Source organism: Schistocerca piceifrons, chromosome X, assembly GCF_021461385.2.
Source record: "Schistocerca piceifrons isolate TAMUIC-IGC-003096 chromosome X, iqSchPice1.1, whole genome shotgun sequence".
Taxonomy (NCBI): domain Eukaryota; kingdom Metazoa; phylum Arthropoda; class Insecta; order Orthoptera; family Acrididae; genus Schistocerca; species Schistocerca piceifrons.
Window position 1 is genome coordinate 396,023,958 of NC_060149.1, and position 20,554 is coordinate 396,044,511.

A 20,554-nucleotide genomic window follows, 5' to 3' on the forward strand; every position below is an offset into this window, starting at 1 on the left:
CCCGTCTGGAATTTTTGTGTGGGGAGAGATGCGCAACCTTGTTTACGCAACTCCTGTTGCATCAGAAGAGGATCTCGTTGCCTGGATAGTAGCAGCAGCAGCAGCAGGAACAATTCAGAGTATTCCTGGGGATTTTGCCCGTGTCAGACAGAACATGATCCGATGGTGTAACCTTCGTTTACGTGTCAATGGAGGCATTTTTGAAAATCTACTGTAATTGAAATTGGGTTGTGTTAATGTGTTGTCTCTTGCTCATAAAAATGGAAAAGTTTTTGTTGTTTTAATTAATTTGCTGCTAAAGAAATCTTCCTCAACCGGTTTAAATACTCCTCACACAGAAAAATGACATTAGGGAAAAATATTTGTTTTGATGTCCCCTACAACCTCCAAGTGTTTGTCAGTTTAAATACTTTTCACCCAGTATAATGAAATATGTTTCTCAGCAACTGATTATAGAATTTAAATTGTCAGACGCATTTCGAATATTTCCCACACGAATATTGGCAGTCAGCATTTTTGGAACTGTTGATATCGACTGATGTTGCTCAAACAGGTAGTAGCGGGTCTGAAGGTTGCGCCTTAAAATGACCGATAGCTCTTTGTAGTATAGCCCTGGAGGTGTAGCTTCGACAGAGTACAGCTCGTATGGGCCTCCACAGGCTGAGCTATTTGTGATTTCACTCCCTGTTATTTCACGTTGAGGGGCGGTTTTTTCACGTGAAACACAAAAGGAGTTCTGCGACATTTCGGAAACATATGTCGTAAAGTAGAACCAATAGGAAGCAAAAACGGAGCCAGAAAGCAAGACGCCCTACTGTATTTGTCGTATTCAGTAGAAACCCATATTTGGTGGTTTTTATATTATGCGTTATACCCTATGAATATATGCTGTTTCTAAGCATCAGCACATTGAATGTCTCAAGAACGGATCGTTACTTGTACGATATGTTGTAATAAAATGACGGGAAGCCTCATGTTGATGGTTAAAGAATTTTCGTATTTAGTTATTTTCGCTTTATAGCTCGCCTGTTACAAGAGTAAGATGTTTTATGGTAACGACCCTTGCAGATTAATGAAAACGTGTCTTGCTTGTTAGGATTTGTTATAATTAAGTGTAAATTAATATTTCGACAGTTACAGTCTTTAGAAGAGTGAAAGACAAAATACAAGGGCGATCGCGGCATATTTTCAGCGTAGTGTAGTTAGTTGAGGCACTACGCTCCAGAAGTGAGGGTAGAATTATGTAGGGTTCGCATCCTCCTGCTGTATACAGTTTTTTCTTTTCACTTTCGCATATTCTAAAAGACTATGAGACTTTCCTATGAAATTAGTAGAAATAATTTCTGTAATACTGTGTATTTGATGTTATGTAAATACGAGGCTAATCTGGAAAGTGAGGTTACAAGAATCTTTTGAAGTACAAAAAATGAATTTATTTTTATAAAATTTACATGTATTGTAGTGTAGGTCTTGCATTGTCTTTCTACATAATCATCATTTATTTCAATACATTTTGTCATCAGTAGGGCGAGTTTTTTGATTCCTGTGTCACAGACGACTCCCACGCTATTTTCAGCCAATTCTTCACTTCGATTTTGAACTCGTCGTCGTATGAAAAGTGTTTCTTCAATTTAGTGAACAGGTGGGACATCGGGGCTGTGAGACGAGTGGGTTAAAACATGCCAACCAAACGAAGGCAATAACTCTTGTGTTGCATGAGCGATGTGCGGACACGCTTTGTCATGTAGGCGACAGACTCCAGTTGTCAGCATCCCGCGACATTTGTTTTGCATGGCTATACAAAGTTTCTTCATGTTCTCACAAAATCTTGCAGCATTTATTGTTTCAACTCTTTCCAAAAAATCAACGAGTAGAACCCCCTTTTCGTCCCAAAACGCTGGTACTATAATTTGCCTCGCTGTTTGCTGAGTTTTGAATTGTTTGGCTAAAAAATTACTGCCGTGTGGCTAGAGCCTCCCGTCGGGTAGACCGTTCCCCTGGTGCAAGTCTGTCGAGTTGACGCCACTTCGGCGAATTGCGTGTCGAAATTTTTTGGCTGAAGGAGAATGAGTATGGCGCCACTACACTGATTGTCGTTTGCTCTCTGGAGTATGATGATACGACAAAATTTCATCTCCTGTCACTATAGAGTTGAGAAAAGCCTCGTCTTCAGTCTCAAAACGGTCAAGAAATTTGTGAGCAGCACTGACTCAGTTCATTTTATGTGCTTCGGTAAGCATTTTGGGCACCCGTCGCGCACACAACTTGCGATAATTTAGTCGATCAGTTACGATTTCATGAACAACAGTTCGTGAAATGTTCGGACAAACTGCATGCAGGTCGTCAATTGTCGAACGGCGATCGGAGAGAAGATGTTCTTCAATTTTCTGCACCACATCAGACACAAAAGACGGCCTTCCGCTTCTGCATTCATCGTGAATTTCCGTCTTTCAAAAACTGAAATTTCGTACTCATTTCGTCACATGCTGCCTTGATATTACGTCCTCTCCATAAACTGAAACATTTTCGCGATGAATCACAACGGCGTTCTTGCCCTTAGCATTTAAATAGCGAATTACAACGCGCACTTCGCACTTGGCGGGAGCCGGAATGAGAACGCTCATTTCTAACAGTCACCACAACACTAACCGACGAGCACTGATTGTCGGGAATGCTCGTTCCTTCCGCTGACTTCCCGCCACACGGCAGTGGTACCAACTTCCACCACGGATATTTCATGCTAAGCTACATGCCTTGTACGTTAGTTTCCGGATAACCCTTGCATATGTGCACTCTTCCGTCTGGAGTGAGTTTCTTCGATTTGGTGAACTTTTATAAGCTCATGTCCTCGCTGAATGGTCATGTACCTTTCATTTTTGTCTTTGTACACGTTCACGATATTGAAGTTTTTATTTATGTATACCACAGACGGAAATGACGCATATGGTCAAGAAAGGAAATGTGCCTTCTAATAGAGCTACCGTAGGCATTCTACGCGCGTCCATTTCCGTGAACAAACTGCATAGTTTGCAGGCCAAGTAGAAGTGAACGGAGCTGATTGCGCAAAATTACGTTAACCAACTAGTGTCGTGCGCCGATGGTGCTTCATCTCGTAACGTTTGATAACCCGTCTGCATGCACGTCAACGTGAGCCGACGGCCCTACCAACTTCCACACGACTTTCACGTTCCGCTGCTTACATCAAAAAAGAATGAAGAAACTGGCTAAAACTTCTTTATCGAGTCCTTGTCTCTCTATATCGCTATTATGCTTTGATGTGTCATCAACCGACATTTAGTATGAATGTTTTGACAGTGACTTAGATGCCGTAGTTTTTTGTCTCTGTCATTGATAATTCTATCTGCTGTAGCAATAAGTCTGTAAATGTCTCCATGGAGAGCACTAGAATATTGTAACCGAGGAGGTTCTGACCTTCTTGACTGCAACATTAAATGACACCACCTAGCGGGAGTTTCACGAATGAATAGAGGAAGTACGCGTCGGAAAAAAGTCCCGTTATCGTTATTACCAAGTTTCTTTTTGTGAGTGTATTTTGAGTTTCACTTTCTTACGAATAACTGCAGCGTACCGGGAATCTAAAAAGAAGACAACATGAATTTAGTGTGCAATGTATTAGGCAAAACATGAGCTTGAAAAAGAACTATTGAATCATCTAAATTTTAATGAAATTGATTTTACAGCACAGAAGGGGAGACAAGTTGATTTCATCCATAAACAAATCAATTAGGGTAAGAAAACCGTTCGTTAATAGACGAAACGAAATAATTTGTTGTAAGTACCTATTTAACCTACTAAATGAGGTGCTTAAAATTAGTGGTAAAATGTTCATATAGCGACATCACAATTTCTGATACTTTAGCACTACAAATTGACGCGTTTCGAAGAGATCTTTAGTATAGTTTATCACTTAAACTGCATATTTTTATAGGTGGACTAGTTCGCAAGCAAGTCAACATGGTAACAGCTTGTTTTGCTTCTTATCAGCCAATCACAGCACAAGACCCGTCACGTCACGGAAACATCACTATTTCGTCTCGCGGACTTATAAACGCTGTGACATGAACACACACATAGCATTAAACGTCTAAGATTAGATTTGAAAACACGAAAAACATTAAGCTTATAGTGAAGCATTAATGATCACTCTCCGAAACGATATTTTTAGTACGATTTGTTGCGAAGAAGTGTCGGGAAACGTGACATCAGTAGATAAATGTACTACCCATAGATCCTATCGCGGATTTAGCTTCTGGTGTTACTAAGTGGGTGAGTATGAAACGGAAAGATGTGTGTAAACTTGTGGCTGGAGTGTGATATTGCTCCCAGTCTCTCCATCTCCCTCGACCCTCCCCCCTCCCCCTTTTCCTGAAATCTTGGTTGCAGTGAAAGACTGGTCTGCGTCTAGATTAGTTCCGATCGGTAAATGTCGCAGCTTTTCCCAGTAAGGAAATTATGAGCCGCGCCTTCTTCTGCCAGTACCTCTCCTACCTTCGAAACTTCTGGGAAACTCCCACCACCCCTCCCCCCTTACGCTATGGCTAAAGAATTTCTCCGCGATACCTTTTCTTCCAGAAGTGCTAGTTCAGCGAAACTTTGTGGTTCGTCGACGACACTGTATTTTTGCCAGAGACGGCTAAGAACTTGGAAGAGCAGTTGAACGGAGTGGTTAGTGCTTGAAAAGTGGTTATAAGACGAACTTCACCAAAAATAAAACAAGAATAATGCAGTGTGGTAGAACTGAATCAGGCGATGCTGAAGGAATTAGATTAGGAAATCAGACACTAAAAGTAGAAGAGTGGTTTTGGCATTTGGGCAGCAAGAAAACTGAAGATGCAAGATGATAGCAACCAAACCATTTCTGAAAAAGAGGAATTGGTTAACATCTAATATAAATTTAAGTGTTAGGAAGTGTTTCTGGAGGTATTTATTTGGAGTGTACCCTTGATTAGAAGTGAAATGTGGACGATAGGCAATTCAGACAAGAAGAAAATAGAAGCTTTTGAAATGTGGCAGCGTAGAAAAATGCTGTGGATTAGATGGGGAGATCGAATAACTAATTAGGAAATAGTGAATCGCGTGGGAAAAAAACAAATTTATCGCACAATTTGAGTAAATGATGGGCTCGGTTGTTAGGAACATTCTGAGGCATCAAGGAATCGTCTATTTAGTAATGGAAGGAACTGTGCGGGTAAGAAATGTAGAGGGAGACCAAGGCTTAAATACAGATGCGTATAGGTTACAGTAACCAAAGGCCATGCCGCAGTGGTAACATCGGTTCCTGTCAAGTCACCGAAGTTAAGCGCTGTCGGGCAGGGCTAGCGCTTGGATGGGTGACCATCCGGTCTGCTGAGCGCTGTTGGCAAGCGGGGTGCACTCAGCCCTTGTGAGACAAACTGAGGAGATACTTGAACAGAGAAGTAGCGACTTCGGTATCGTAAACTGACATACGGCTGGGAGAGCGGTGTGCAGACCGCATGCCCTTCCATATCCACATCCAGTGACTTCTGTGGTCTGAGGATGACATGGCTGCCGATCGGTACCGTTGGGCCTTCCAAGGCCTGTTCGGACGGAGTTTAGTTTAGTAGGTTTCGGTAATTATGCAGAGATGAAGAGGCTATAACAGAACAGATTAGCATGGAAAGCTGCATCAAACCAGTCCTCGCACCAGACAATAAAATTCTTTCTTCCAGGTGTGCTAGTCCATTAATATGCAAGAGGGGCCTCTTAGAAGTTTAGGATTTGAGACAGCTGTATGCGCACGTTCCGAAAGTCAGTAAATTAAAAAAATAGAAAAGAACTTTGGAAGACAGGAGAGAGATGCTGGTGGAAGTTAAGCTGAGAGGGCGGGAGTGAGACGTGAGTCGTCCTTGGATACCTCAATGCTTAGTACGTGCTGGAGGATCTCACACTCTTGATGGTGCAGGATCAATTATTGCCGCTTTTCGCGCGGTGCAAATATATTGTCTAAATAATTTTGTAACTCATTTTGACAATCTGATCACTTCACTAGATAATAAACGACATCGTCATCTTCCAAACAATCTAAGACGGTTGCTGAGGTAGTCTCCTAAACCGTTTATATAGTGCGAGAACGGCAGGTAGCCTATAAAGCTTCCTCAGATATATAAGGGGTGGATGAAATATAGAAACGCCAAAAACTATGCCTAATACGGTGTAGGAAACCCTCTCACATTCAAAACAGCTTCCATCCGTCTCGGAATAGATAAATACAACTCCTGTGGGTTTCAAAGGGGTCTTATACCATTCTTCCTGTAAAATAGTGGCAAGTTCAGGTAATGATGATGGAGGTGGATAACGATCACGTATCCTTCTCTCCAAAGTTGACCGCAAAGGCTTAATAATATTGAGATCTGGCGACAGGGAAGATGCGAGCTGCGTGAATAGGGCCACTGTCATGGAACACGGTACCATTCGGAAACAAACATTGCACCATGGGAAGAACCAGATCAGTCAAAGCGGTCATATAATTCGTGCTAGTAATGCGACCTTGTAGAGTAACCATGGGGTGCATGGAATACGACGATATGATTGACGAACTCACCGAACACCACCATGTTTCAATCTTGGGATGTAAACTCGACCCGAAGTTGGAAGCAGTGTGCAACAAGACTCCTCCGACCAAATGACTTTCTTACATTGCTCTACAGACCTTGTTTTATGGCTTCGGCACCACGTTTTTCAGTTACAGTCATCTGCATCACTGATGAGTGATTTTGGAGTTCCAGCTCTCCCTGCAATTCCAACGTATGATCATGCTTTGTGTTTTTTTTATGCTAACAGGGTTCGCGAAAGCGATATTCACTTCTGCAGTGACTTTTGCAGACGTCGTCCTCTTCAGTGACTGTCTGTCATGATCACTCAGCAAATGCTTCCATCCTCGTTTTGACTTAGGGGAAGATGTTTTCCACTCTCCTAGTATGCGGTATAGACCTACCACATGGCACCTCTTGAAACCGTTAGGGAATTCAATATTCCGAGATACACAGCGTAAAGAGCGTGCTGAGAATATTACATATCAGGCATTGCTCTCACCACGCACGACACACCGGCCGAAGGCCTTCACTTAACGACCGAGAGCCGCAGTGATTACGAACAGTTATCAGTGCTAACAGACAAGCAACAGTACTTGAAACATCCGCAAAAATCGACGTGGGACGTACGACTGACGTATCCGTTAGGACAGTGCAGGGAAATTTGGCGATAACGGGCTATAACAGCAGACGACCGACGCGAATGCCTTTGCTAACAGCACGATACCTCCTGCAGCGCCTTTCTGGGTCTCGTGACCATATAGCCTGCACCCTAGACGACTGGAAAACCGTGGCCTGGTCAGATGAGTCCCGACTTCAGTTGGTAATAGCTGATGGTAGGGTTCGAGTGTGGGGCAGACCCAAAAAGCCATTAACCGAAGTTGTCAACAAGGCACTGTGCAAGCTGGTGGTGGCTCCATAATGATGTGGGCTGTGTTTACGTGGTATGAAGTGGGTCCTCTGGTCCAACTGAACCGATCATTGACAGGAAATGGTTATGTTCGGCTACTTGGAGACTATTTGCAGCCATTCATGGGCTTCATGATCCCAAACAACGATGTAATTTTTATGGATGACAATGCGCCATGTCACCAGGCCACAGTTGCTCGCGATTGGTTTGAAGAACATTCTGCACAATTCGAGCGAATGATTTGGCCTCCCAGATCGCCCGACATGAATCCCTTCGAACATTTATGGCACATAATCAAGAAGTCAGTTCGTGCACAAAATCCTGCACCTGCAACACTTCCGCAATTATGGACAGCTATAGAGGCAGCATGCTTCAATACGTCTACAGGGGACTTGAACAACTTGTTGAGTCCATGGCACGTCGAGTTGCTGCACTACGCCCCGCAAAAGACGGTCCAACACGATACTTCAAATGGCTCTGAGCACTATGGGACTTAACTTCTGAGGTCATCGCCATTCGCGCACCCAGGTTCGTCGTTGAGTACACCATCGCAGACGCTCCTGTCTGTGATGCAGCGTCAAGGGTAACCGCAGCCGTGGTCTCCGAGCTGATAGTCCATGCTGCTGCAAACGTAGTCGAACTATTCGTGCAGATGGTTGTTGCCTTGCAAACGTCCCCGTCTGTTGACTCAGGGATCGAGACGTGGCTGCACGATCCTTTACAGCGATGCGGATAAGATGCCTGTCATCTCGACTGCTAGTGATACGAGGCCATTGGGATCCAGCACGGCGTTCCGTATTACCCTCCTGAACCCACCGATTCCATATTCTGCTAACAGTCATTGGATGTCGACTAACGCGAGCAGCAATGTCGCGATACGGTAAACCGCAATCGCGATTGGCTACAATTCGACTTTTATCAAAGTCGTAAACGTGATGGTACGCATTTCTCCTCCTTACACGAGGCATCGCAACAACGTTTCACCAGGCAACGCCGATCAACTGCTGTTTGTGTATGAGAAATCGGTTGGAAACTTTCCTCATGTCAGCACGTTGTAGGTCTGGCCACTGGCGCCAACCTAGTGTTAATGCTCTGAAAAGTTAATCATTTGCATATCACAGCATCTTCTTCCTGTCGGTTAAATTTCGCGTCTATAGCACGTGATCTTCGTGGTGTAGCAATTTTAATGGCCAGTAGTGTACATTACTGTGTTAGCATCTTGCCCTATACAAACCGCAACTTCACGGTATATCAGACCCGTTTCCCGGAGACCAATCATTTTGGCCCGTTGATACTCGCTCAAATGCAGATATTGCGCCCTTTGACGTCGACGTGGCTTACCGGCACTTTCTTCCACAATTGCACTTGGTTTGACGGCTCTGCACCGACTGAGTGTGGCGGTATACTGACCTGTTCGGTCACACAAAAAGTTCAGTGCTGGGATTATGTGCACGCCATCTCTCTGCAAATTAATCGCTTATTCTGATACCATCGTTCTACACCTCCTGCGATTTTGTGGTGATCCAGACCACTGCTTCTGGGTGTTGCGATTTTCCCAAACAGTAGTGTAGTTAGTATGGAAATAATGGAGATTGTCTCTTAGGAATTTGTCAAGCGAATTTTTATCTGCTGGTTTTATTTAACATATACACTTTGCGTCTATATTTCGTGGATTTGGATGCCACAGTATTGCGTGTCGCTACAACAAATGGTTCAAATGGCTCTAAGCACTATGGGACTTAACATTTGAGGTCATCAGCCTCCTAGACTTAGAACTACTTAAACCTAACTAACCTAAGGACATCACACATATCCATGCCCGAGGCAGGATTCGAATCTGCTACCGTAGCAGGAGCGCGGTTCCGGACTGAAGCGCCTAGAACCTCTCGGCCACAGGAGCCGACCGTGTCGCTACATTCCTCATGAAATTGTCTACTTGCTCATGTTTGTTAGTTGTAAGAGGTCTAGTATGTTACTGCATCCATTTACACTTCGAGTGGGCTCCTGAATTAGTTTCTCAAAATAATTATCGTAGAAAACATTTAGTACAATTTTGGACGATGCTTCATGCCTACCACCGACTTTAAACATATATTTTCGTCAAAATATAGTGGCTGAATTAATGTCTCCACCATCCATAATTGTTTGATTTGGGTACATATTCGACAAGAGACTCAAATTCTCTTTGGACCTTTCAGTAACTACACTCCTGGAAATGGAAAAAAGAACACATTGACACCGGTGTGTCAGACCCACCATACTTGCTCCGGACACTGCGAGAGGGCTGTACAAGCAATGATCACACGCACAGCACAGCGGACACACCAGGAACCGCGGTGTTGGCCGTCGAATGGCGCTAGCTGCGCAGCATTTGTGCACCGGCGCCGTCAATGTCAGCCAGTTTGCCGTGGCATACGGAGCTCCATCGCAGTCTTTAACACTGGTAGCATGCCGCGACAGCGTGGACGTGAACCGTATGTGCAGTTGACGGACTTTGAGCGAGGGCGTATAGTGGGTATGCGGGAGGCCGGGTGGACGTACCGCCGAATTGCTCAACACGTGGGGCGTGAGGTCTCCACAGTACATCGATGTTGTCGCCAGTGGTCGGCGGAAGGTGCACGTGCCCGTCGACCTGGGACCGGACCGCAGCGACGCACGGATGCACGCCAAGACCGTAGGATCCTACGCAGTGCCGTAGGGGACCGCACCGCCACTTCCCAGCAAATTAGGGACACTGTTGCTCCTGGGGTATCGGCGAGGACCATTCGCAACCGTCTCCATGAAGCTGGGCTACGGTCCCGCGCACCGTTAGGCCGTCTTCCGCTCACGCCCCAACATCGTGCAGCCCGCCTCCAGTGGTGTCGCGACAGGCGTGAATGGAGGGACGAATGGAGACGTGTCGTCTTAAGCGATGAGAGTCGCTTCTGCCTTGGTGCCAATGATGGTCGTATGCGTGTTTGGCGCCGTGCAGGTGAGCGCCACAATCAGGACTGCATACGACCGAGGCACACAGGGCCAACACCCGGCATCATGGTTGGGGAGCGATCTCCTACACTGGCCGTACACCACTGGTGATCGTCGAGGGGACACTGAATAGTGCACGGTACATCCAAACCGTCATCGAACCCATCGTTCTACCATTCCTAGACCGGCAAGGGAACTTGCTGTTCCAACAGGACAATGCACGTCCGCATGTATCCCGTGCCACCCAACGTGCTCTAGAAGGTGTAAGTCAACTACCCTGGCCAGCAAGATCTCCGGATCTGTCCCCCATTGAGCATGTTTGGGACTGGATGAAGCGTCGTCTCACGCGGTCTGCACGTCCAGCACGAACGCTGGTCCAACTGAGGCGCCAGGTGGAAATGGCATGGCAAGCCGTTCCACAGGACTACATCCAGCATCTCTACGATCGTCTCCATGGGAGAATAGCAGCCTGCATTGCTGCGAAAGGTGGATATACACTGTACTAGTGCCGACATTGTGCATGCTCTGTTGCCTGTGTCTATGTGCCTGTGGTTCTGTCAGTGTGATCATGTGATGTATCTGACCCCAGGAATGTGTCAATAAAGTTTCCCCTTCCTGGGACAATGAATTCACGGTGTTCTTATTTCAATTTCCAGGAGTGTATAAGAGGCTGTCAAATGAAAACGAGACAGACGGGAAAAAAGTAAGTAAACTGTTTATTGTTTCAAAAGTATTGCCTAACTGTTAATACATTTATTCCATTGCGAGAGAAGATCTTCAATGCTTCAAAGGGAAAATGTTCGCCGTTGTTTACGTATGCATGACTGTACCCAGGAGTGCACCTCTTCGTCCGAAGCAAATCGACAGCCACGAATGTCTTTCTTCAGGGCTCCAAAAAATATGGAAATCGCATGGGGAGAGATCGGACTGTATGGAACATGTGTAAGAGCTTCCAGACAAAATTCTGAAGCGTAGTCGAAATAACCTTGGCAATACGTGACCCAAGTTTGTTCAGCTTCTCGAATGACCTAGATATCAACGGGACGTTAAACCCTGATCTTCCTTCTTTCCTGGCAGTAACCAGGCTGACCGAACTGATGGGCTGATCGGGGGATCCGAACTTCCGTTTGATCTCCACGTCTGCTCCTCCCCCTCCCCGCCGCACATTACTACTGGCAAGAGCATCAAGCTCTGTAGTAAAGTACTCTGTTATTGAGTGGACTTATGAAATGTTCAGAATATAAGGGTTGCATAGGTTATTAAATCCTTACTGTTGTTGTGTAACTGATATGAAAGAAACATATATTTAAATTTTTTATCCCAGAGTGTGTTAAAGTTATTCAAATCTGGAAAGCAAAGTATGGAACTATTGTTTAGCAATGAGGGAAAATTTTCTGTAGGAGAATTAATTCCGTTGAGACACAGACGTATGGATGCTGCAAACAGTTTCAGTGAATGAGCATACGCAGTGATGACAGCACGTACTGTGTAGTGTGACGTGCATGGTTTCACAATTGCAAAATTTTGTCGCAGTGGTAACAGAAACAATCATATTTGCTTAAAAACTACACTACTGGCCATTAAAATTGCTACACCAAGAAGAAATGCAGATGATAAACGGGTATTCATTGGACAAATATATTATACTAGAACTGACATGTGATTACATTTTCACGCAGTTTGGGTGCATAGATCCTGAGAAATCAGTACCCAGAACAACCACCTCTGGCGGTAATAACGGTCTTGATACGTCTGGGCATTGAGTCAAACAGAGCTTGGATGACGTGTACAGGTACAGCTGCCCATTCAGCTTCAACACGATACCACAGTTCATCAAAAGTAGTGACTGGAGTATTGTGACGAGTCAGTTGCTCGGCCACCATTGACCAGACGTTTTCAATTGGTGAAAGATCTGGAGAATGTGCTGGCCAGGGCAGCAGTCGAAAATTTTCTGTATCCAGAAAGGCCCGTACAGGACCTGCAACATGCGGTCGTGCATTATCCTGCTGAAATGTAAGGTTTCGCAGGGATCGAATGAAGGGTAGAGCCACGGGTCGTAACACGTCTGAAATGTAACGTGCACTGTTCAAAGTTCCGCCAGTGCGAACAAGAGGTGACCGAGACGTGTAACCAATGGCACCCTATACCATCACGCTGGGTGATACGCCAGTATGGCGATGACGAATACACGCTTCCAATGTGCGTTCACCGCGATGTCGCCAAACACGGATGCGACCATCATGATGCTGTAAACAGAACCTGGATTCATCCGAAAAAATAACGTTTTGCCATTCGCGCACCCAGGTTCGTCGTTGAGTACACCATCGCAGGCGCTCCTGTCTGTGATGCAGCGTCAAGTGTAACCGCAGCCGTGGTCTCCGAGTTGATAGTCCATGCTGCTGCAAACGTCGTCGAACTGTTCGTGCAGATGGTTGTTGTCTTGCAAACGTCCCCATCTGTTGACTCAGGGATCGAGACGTGGCTGCACGATCCGTTACAGCGATGCGGGAAAGATGCCTGTCATCTCGACTGCTAGTGATACGAGACCATTGGGATCCAGCACGGCGTTCCGTATTACCCTCCTGAACCCACCGATTCCATATTCTGCTAACAGTCATTGGATGTCGACTAACGCGAGCAGCAATGTCGCGATACGATAAATCGCAATCGCGATTGGCTACAATCCGACCTTTATCAAAGTCGGAAACGTTATGGTACGCATTTCTCCTCCTTACACGAGGCATCACAACAACGTTTCACCGGGCAACGCCGATCAACTGCTGTTTGTGTATGAGAAATCTGTTGGAAACTTTCCTCATGTCAGCACGTTGTAGGTGTCGCCACCGGCGCCAACCTGGTGTGAATGCTCTGAAAAGCTAATCGTCACAGCATTTTCCTCCTGTCGGTTAAATTTCGCGTCTATAGCACGTGATCTTCGTGGTGTAGCAATTTTAATGGCCAGTAGTGTAGTTCTAAACCATAATATGACAATCACCCATCGTATTACTGTACCATTGTTGACAAATCAAGTATCTGAAAGTAATACGAAAGTTGTATATTAGAACTTACTTAACTCGAAATTATCCCCGCCATATCACAATACTTGTACTATGTGTACTTATCAGGCGAAAATTTAATATTCTGTTTGACAGTAATGACTCTATCTAGTCATTGCGCGGCTATATAACTATTTTTGTAATATCCTTCTCACCAATTAACAGAATCCAAAAGTGTTGGCGTTCGAATTTTGTCACTTAAAATTCTGCATATTATTATCTGATTATGACTTCATATTCATAATTTTTTTCGTTACTGTACCTAAATCGCGATAAATGGGAAGAAATGGACGACCTGTAGTAAGAAACAATTCATTATCTTGTCAAATTTCCATCGTCAGATAGAGCAAGACAAAACTGAATCGTATTGTCGTTGTGGTTTTGTTCAGAACAAGCAACAGTAAAATGGCAATATTTCTTCTGTAGGATTAAAGATTAATTAGCGTGTTTCGGAAACGTACTACAGACTTTAATACCTCTCTTCTTTGCTTCCCCTCCATCCAATGTCAGTACGAAAATTATTTGGGATATGGGGTTACCCAAAGCTGTTTTATACTGACTGTTATTTGAGTGCATCAGTTGCTTGTAATGCGAGTTAAGTGTGATTAACAAATCGTCTTAGAAGACTCACTGTGAAATGAACTACAAAGCTATTTCATTATTTTCTCTTCGTTGCCCGAAAAACATTACTTTATGTTACTATTGTTCAAGATGTTGGTAACGTTACGTCAAGCTGCAACTTCAGATCTCTAGGCAGATTTTTTTAACTACTACAAAACTGATATTGTAAATCATAGGATTGTAATTTAAATAAGGATTACACTTCAAAAACAGCGCCCTGAGTATTACAAGTTGTTTATTCATTTGATCTTACTTAACAGTTCGTAGTGTTCCCACTGAAAAATTTCCATACCTTTCGTCTCAGAACGGATTGGAACTCTCAACTGTTGATCTCTGTTCAACTCAACTCTCAACTGCTCTACTTCTCGCAAAGCCTGCGCCACATCACGTGTGGTACTCGGTGATAGAATTAAATGTTTTATGTCATTCATTTTCATTCACTTGCAAGCGTTTTACATATTATGGCGCTTACAAGAATTTACACAAAATGGATAATTTTGCAATAAATTTGTTGACTACGGTACTAGAGTACCTGAAATTTGCATGATGTTAATAATGACTGAAAAAAGACACTTTCATTTTATGAAGCATATCAAGACATTAAAATACACTCCTGGAAATTGAAATAAGAACACCGTGAATTCATTGTCCCAGGAAGGGGAAACTTTATTGAAACATTCCTGGGGTCAGATACATCACATGATCACACTGACAGAACCACAGGCACATAGACACAGGCAACAGAGCATGCACAATGTCGGCACTAGTACAGTGTATATCCACCTTTCGCAGCAATGCAGGCTGCTATTCTCCCATGGAGACGATCGTAGAGATCCTGGATGTAGTACCGTGGAACGGCTTGCCATGCCATTTCCACCTGGCGCCTCAGTTGGACCAGCGTTCGTGCTGCACGTGCAGACCGCGTGAGACGACGCTTCATCCAGTCCCAAACATGCTCAATGGGGGACAGATCCGGAGATCTTGCTGGCCAGGGTAGTTGACTTACACCTTCTAGAGCACGTTGGGTGGCACGGGATACATGCGGACGTGCATTGTCCTGTTGGAACAGCAAGTTCCCTTGCCGGTCTAGGAATGGTAGAACGATGGGTTCGATGACGGTTTGGATGTACCGTGCACTATTCAGTGTCCCCTCGACGATCACCAGTGGTGTACGGCCAGTGTAGGAGATCGCTCCCCACACCATGATGCCGGGTGTTGGCCCTGTGTGCCTCGGTCGTATGCAGTCCTGATTGTGGCGCTCACCTGCACGGTGCCAAACACGCATACGACCATCATTGGCACCAAGGCAGAAGCGACTCTCATCGCTGAAGACGACACGTCTCCATTCGTCCCTCCATTCACGCCTGTCGCGACACCACTGGAGGCGGGCTGCACGATGTTGGGGGCGTGAGCGGAAGACGGCCTAACGGTGTGCGGGACCGTAGCCCAGCTTCATGGAGACGGTTGCGAATGGTCCTCTCCGATACCCCAGGAGCAACAGTGTCCCTAATTTGCTGGGAAGTGGCGGTGCGGTCCCCTACGGCACTGCATAGGATCCTACGGTCTTGGCGTGCATCCGTGCGTCGCTGCGGTCCGGTCCCAGGTCGACGGGCACGTGCACCTTCCGCCGACCACTGGCGACAACATCGATGTACTGTGGAGACCTCACGCCCCACGTGTTGAGCAATTCGGCGGTACGTCCACCCGGCCTCCCGCACGCCCACTATACGCCCTCGCTCAAAGTCCGTCAACTGCACATACGGTTCACGTCCACGTTGTCGCGGCATGCTACCAGTGTTAAAGACTGCGATGGAGCTCCGTATGCCACGGCAAACTGGCTGACACTGACGGCGGCGGTGCACAAATGCTGCGCAGCTAGCGCCATTCGACGGCCAACACTGAGGTTCCTGGTGTGTCCGCTGTGCCGTGCGTGTGATCATTGCTTGTACAGCCCTCTCGCAGTGTCCGGAGCAAGTATGGTGGGTCTGACACACCGGTGTCAATGTGTTCTTTTTTCCATTTCCAGGAGTGTATGTTCACAAATACAAGCAAACAACAGTTTTCCCAAAAATAGCTATTAAGGCAGAAAAATTATTAAAATGTGTAACAAAAGTGTCTGAACCCTAACAATACCCAGTTTTAATATGTAAATAATGTGATCTCTCAGTTGACACCCTCAAAACCTATTAGCACATCACAAACGCTCAGTTCTATTTTTCTAGCGCATGTCAGCAACCCTGTCCCAAATTTCCTTTTTAGGATGTACATATAGGACGTAATTAATAGCGAGTTATACAACGTAATTTCAGGAATAAAACAAAGAACTGTAATATATGGTTTTGGGGCTAATTATGTGAAGAATAAGATCTCATAACAGACAGTACTGCTTATTTATAGCGTTACCTATTGTCTCTACTATTAAGATTTTTGAAAATTTAGTATGCCTCTTTTTTTTATCTTGGATAGAAAACCGTGTATTCCAGACTTCATCGACATTGAGCATACACTTTCTCTGGCTGATAACCAGATTTGAGAAAGACCTATATTGTTTAACGGTGTGAAATTAACAGATCAGGACAACTGTGAAACAAAACTTATTACAACACTTTCTGTGTTGGAAAGCCACAAAGCATTTGTTTTTCCGTGCATCACTGGAACTTCAAAATTAACAGCTTCTCTTTAGCCAGCAACAGCTAATTATTTTTTCCTAAATTTCGAATATACACGATCTATATTCTCTGTAGATGTCTCGATGATGTTTTAACGACTGTATTTTAAATCATTTGTAGCAAAAATGACTATATTTTCGCTTTCTCATTTGTAGTTCACGTATGTTACAGTAAAACAGAAAGTGAGCCTTACTTTCTAGGTGAGAACAATTCTTACAATGAAATTTTTCAGTTTGCAAGATAATGTTGATTAAAATAAAATTTACATTTTTAAGCTTTTGTGCAACTTCAGTATAAGAAGTATGTTGTAATAACTATTGTTCTTTGTTTTTTTTTTAGGGGTTGTTGGAATTCCAGGAACAATACTATGCCTGTTTGTTATTCGCCTGGGACGAAAACGCAGTGTTATGATTGGGCAGATCATTTTAATTATGTGTTGTCTCCTTATCACAGCTTTTCCAAAAGGTATGAATCACACTGTGAATTGTACGTTTCATAAGCCTCCAGTTAAAAAATTTGATTACCTCTTTATATTTGGAAAGAAGCACGAAACATTAAAACTCAACAAAGCTGTAGTAACTAGTAAAATTTATTGATTCTCTGTGAAGAAATTGTTACTAAATCTAACAAAATTATTAGATAGGACATAATGTTGAAAAATCTTGTATTGATTCATTATTCATTTTTGATGGTTGTCATTTGTTACACTACCTTATTCAGTGGACGTGTCAATACGACTAAACAATCGAAGCACCAAAATTAATTTTTTTGCCTATATGACTGACCTCACATTGTTACTTGCGTCTGTATTTATTTTCCATTCTTGATATTCGAGTATGTAAATTTAAATTAACTCTTTCTTAACTTCTGTTAACAAAATGATGTGATATTTCGAGACTGGAAATTATGATTTCGAACAGTTACTAGGAAATAACACTTCTAGTTTCCAGCATTTATAGAACTGAAGATCTGCAATAAATTTGCAACATAGAGCTTGTGACTGCCATTGTATTCAGGTTTATGTCCTACATTAAATGATGCACATAGATTACATTGTGTTTGGGAAACAGCCTTCCAAGTGTGCTTTTACGTGAAAAAAGGAAACTACGGGAGAGGGGTGTCCATTAAGGGAAAGTCGGTCAGTAGTGGAAGAAAGGCTCTGAATAGCAATTGTCTAGTTTTCAACAGCGTATAAACCCGATGCTACTCTGTTGCAGTACCACAGATGCCACATACGCTTTAGCACTGTTACTTGCTCACTTCTGAAAAAAAAATTGCTTGTATCGAAAGGTAAGTTTGCGCACTATCTATTCCGTGTGGTCATTTCAGCACTGGGGGGTGTATGTTACTTCGTCTATGCAGATGTAGGATTTGATACAACAAACCTGCAGATTTAGATTCCTGGCTCTTGGTTCAATTCATTGCGTTCCTCTTGGTCAAATTAGTCTGTTAACGTTTCTGGTCGTAGCTGTGAGTGTTGACGGATAGGGGGGGGGGGGGGGGGATTGGACAGAGAAGTTTGGGATCCAAAAGTGATGATGCAACATAGTATATCAGTAAGAGTTCATAAACTCACCGGACAAAATATAAGTAACCCCCTTGAAAGAGTGCACTGGATGATTTGGAACGGAACAGATGGTGTAGGACTGGTACCATGTGGTCATGTGAGCCTCCACCGCTGATGTGAGTCATCGGAGCGAAGTGTTGTGCACGTCCTAGTCGGTTATATGGAGTCAGCTTTCGTGTCGGTATTTTGGAACTTTGATGGTCCTGTAATACTCGCACCTCCCAACACCTGCCTACTTTGAAACTGCAGTTATTACATTCATCTTGAAGTTTGACGGTATTTCGATTATCATGATGTATGTTGCATACCAAATGGAATAGTTTTGTCATGATTCTGAGGGAATGTCGTTAACTTCAGATGCCTTGTTTCGACTTTCTTTCAGTGCTCTAACAAGTTCTTCTTGCAACGTGATAACTACCGTCTCCCCTTTATCTATTTCCTCCTCCTAATATTGCCATCAATTTAGTTCCCTTTGCATAGCCCATCTATATATTATCTCAGCCTTTCAGCCTTCAATTTTTACTTCGTACTGGCTTGCCATCCGACCTATTGATATTCGCACAGCTGCTTCTGTGTTCTCTAAAGGTGTCTTCATTCTTCCTACAGGTGGCATCTATCTTTTCGATAGTCACGTATGCTTCAACAACTTTGAATTTCTCTACTATCCATTCTTGCTTAGCCTGTTTGTACATTCTGTCAGTCACATAAAAGTGAGAATGACAGCTGGATTGTAATAACTTCTCCCTTCATCAGTTGAATTTAATACCTCGTGTATTATCCAAAGATCGCTACTGAGTTTCATCTTTTAGCCTAATTGATCCTCTGGTGTCTTCTCTGTTCAGTCTCTAAAAGATGCAAATTCGTCTTCAGTTGTTTTAATTTCCCTTTTCTCAGTCAACATTTGCCTACTGCTCCCTTTAACGTTCTCAACAATCTCTGGTTCTTTCAGCTTATCCATGTCCCAAATCCTACCTTTCTGCAGCAGTTTCTCGGTTTTACTCTGCCCCTGGAATTGTCAACAGTTTAATATCTGGTTTCGAAATCTCTGCCTTACCAATTTACAAGCGTCCTGGAACCTTCCAATGTCCCCAGGTCTCTTATACATATACGGCCTTCTTTCATGATTCCTAAAACTAGTGCTTGCGATGATTAAATTATCCTCTGCTCAAAATTTTAGCGAGTTTCTTCCGCTTAATCCTCCCCCCCCCCCCCTTCCCAGTTCATGTTCGCCTGCTATTTTTCCTTCTCCTTCTCCCTCTCTTTCTGTTGTCGAGTTATGGTCCGCCATCATAAACTTCCGTCTCCCTTTACTATCTGAATGATTTCTTTTATATCATCATACATTATTTCAATCTCTTCATCATCTGCAGAGTAGCAGGCATAGAAACTTATACTATTTCACATGGGACTTGCTTTTGCGTATGTCTTGGCTATGATAAAACGTTCTCCGCACTGTTTACATTAGTTCGTCAGCAATCCTACTTAATTATTCATTATCGGATCTACACCTACATTACCCGCATTTGATTCTGTATTGATAGCCCCGTACTTACCTGATTAGATGTCCTGTTGTTCATGCCACTGCACTTCACTAATTCCCACTAAATCTAACTACAGCTTAACCGCTATTTTTTTTTAATTTCTCTAACCTACGTACCCGATTAAGGGATATAACGTTCCACCCTCATCCAGTAGAACGTCAGATTAGTTTTTTCTGATGACTGCAGCTTCCTTAGTAATGCCCCCTTCACCTGTTTTACCTCAGAAATTTTTTATCCAAGAGGATGCTATCACATTAAGCTATACAGTAGAGCTGTATGTACTCGGGAAATATAACTCCAGTAGTTTCCCCTTGCTTTCAGCCGTTTGTACTAACATACAAGGGTATCTTGGCTATTGGTACGAGGCCAGGTCAGTCATTCATCCAGACTGTTACCCCTGCAACTAATGAAAAGACTACTGCCTCTCTTCAGGATCCCTATGTTATTCTGGCCTCTCCAGAGATACATCTCCGGTGTTATTTGCACGTAATTAACTGCTGTCCATATCGCTGAAGGCCGGAAGCCACCCCAGCACGGCAAGGTTGATCGTTTAAGGTATTTTCTGTCGGGTCGAGACAGGACAAATGAGTTTATTTCTTGGAGGTGGTTTGACGGGTGGTACCAGTGGAGACAATATAATGAATAACATCGATT

General features: G+C 43.9%; 1 protein-coding gene across 1 annotated transcript in view; it reads left to right on the forward strand.

Moving 5' to 3' along the window:
- The window catches only part of LOC124722384 (organic cation transporter-like protein), a 186,606-nt gene that overhangs the window by 129,396 nt on the left and 36,656 nt on the right, over positions 1-20,554 (forward strand). The window contains exon 8 of the mRNA XM_047247557.1: positions 17,132-17,257. Within this exon, the coding sequence (XP_047103513.1) occupies positions 17,132-17,257 (126 nt within the window). The remainder of the gene's footprint in view (positions 1-17,131; positions 17,258-20,554) is intronic.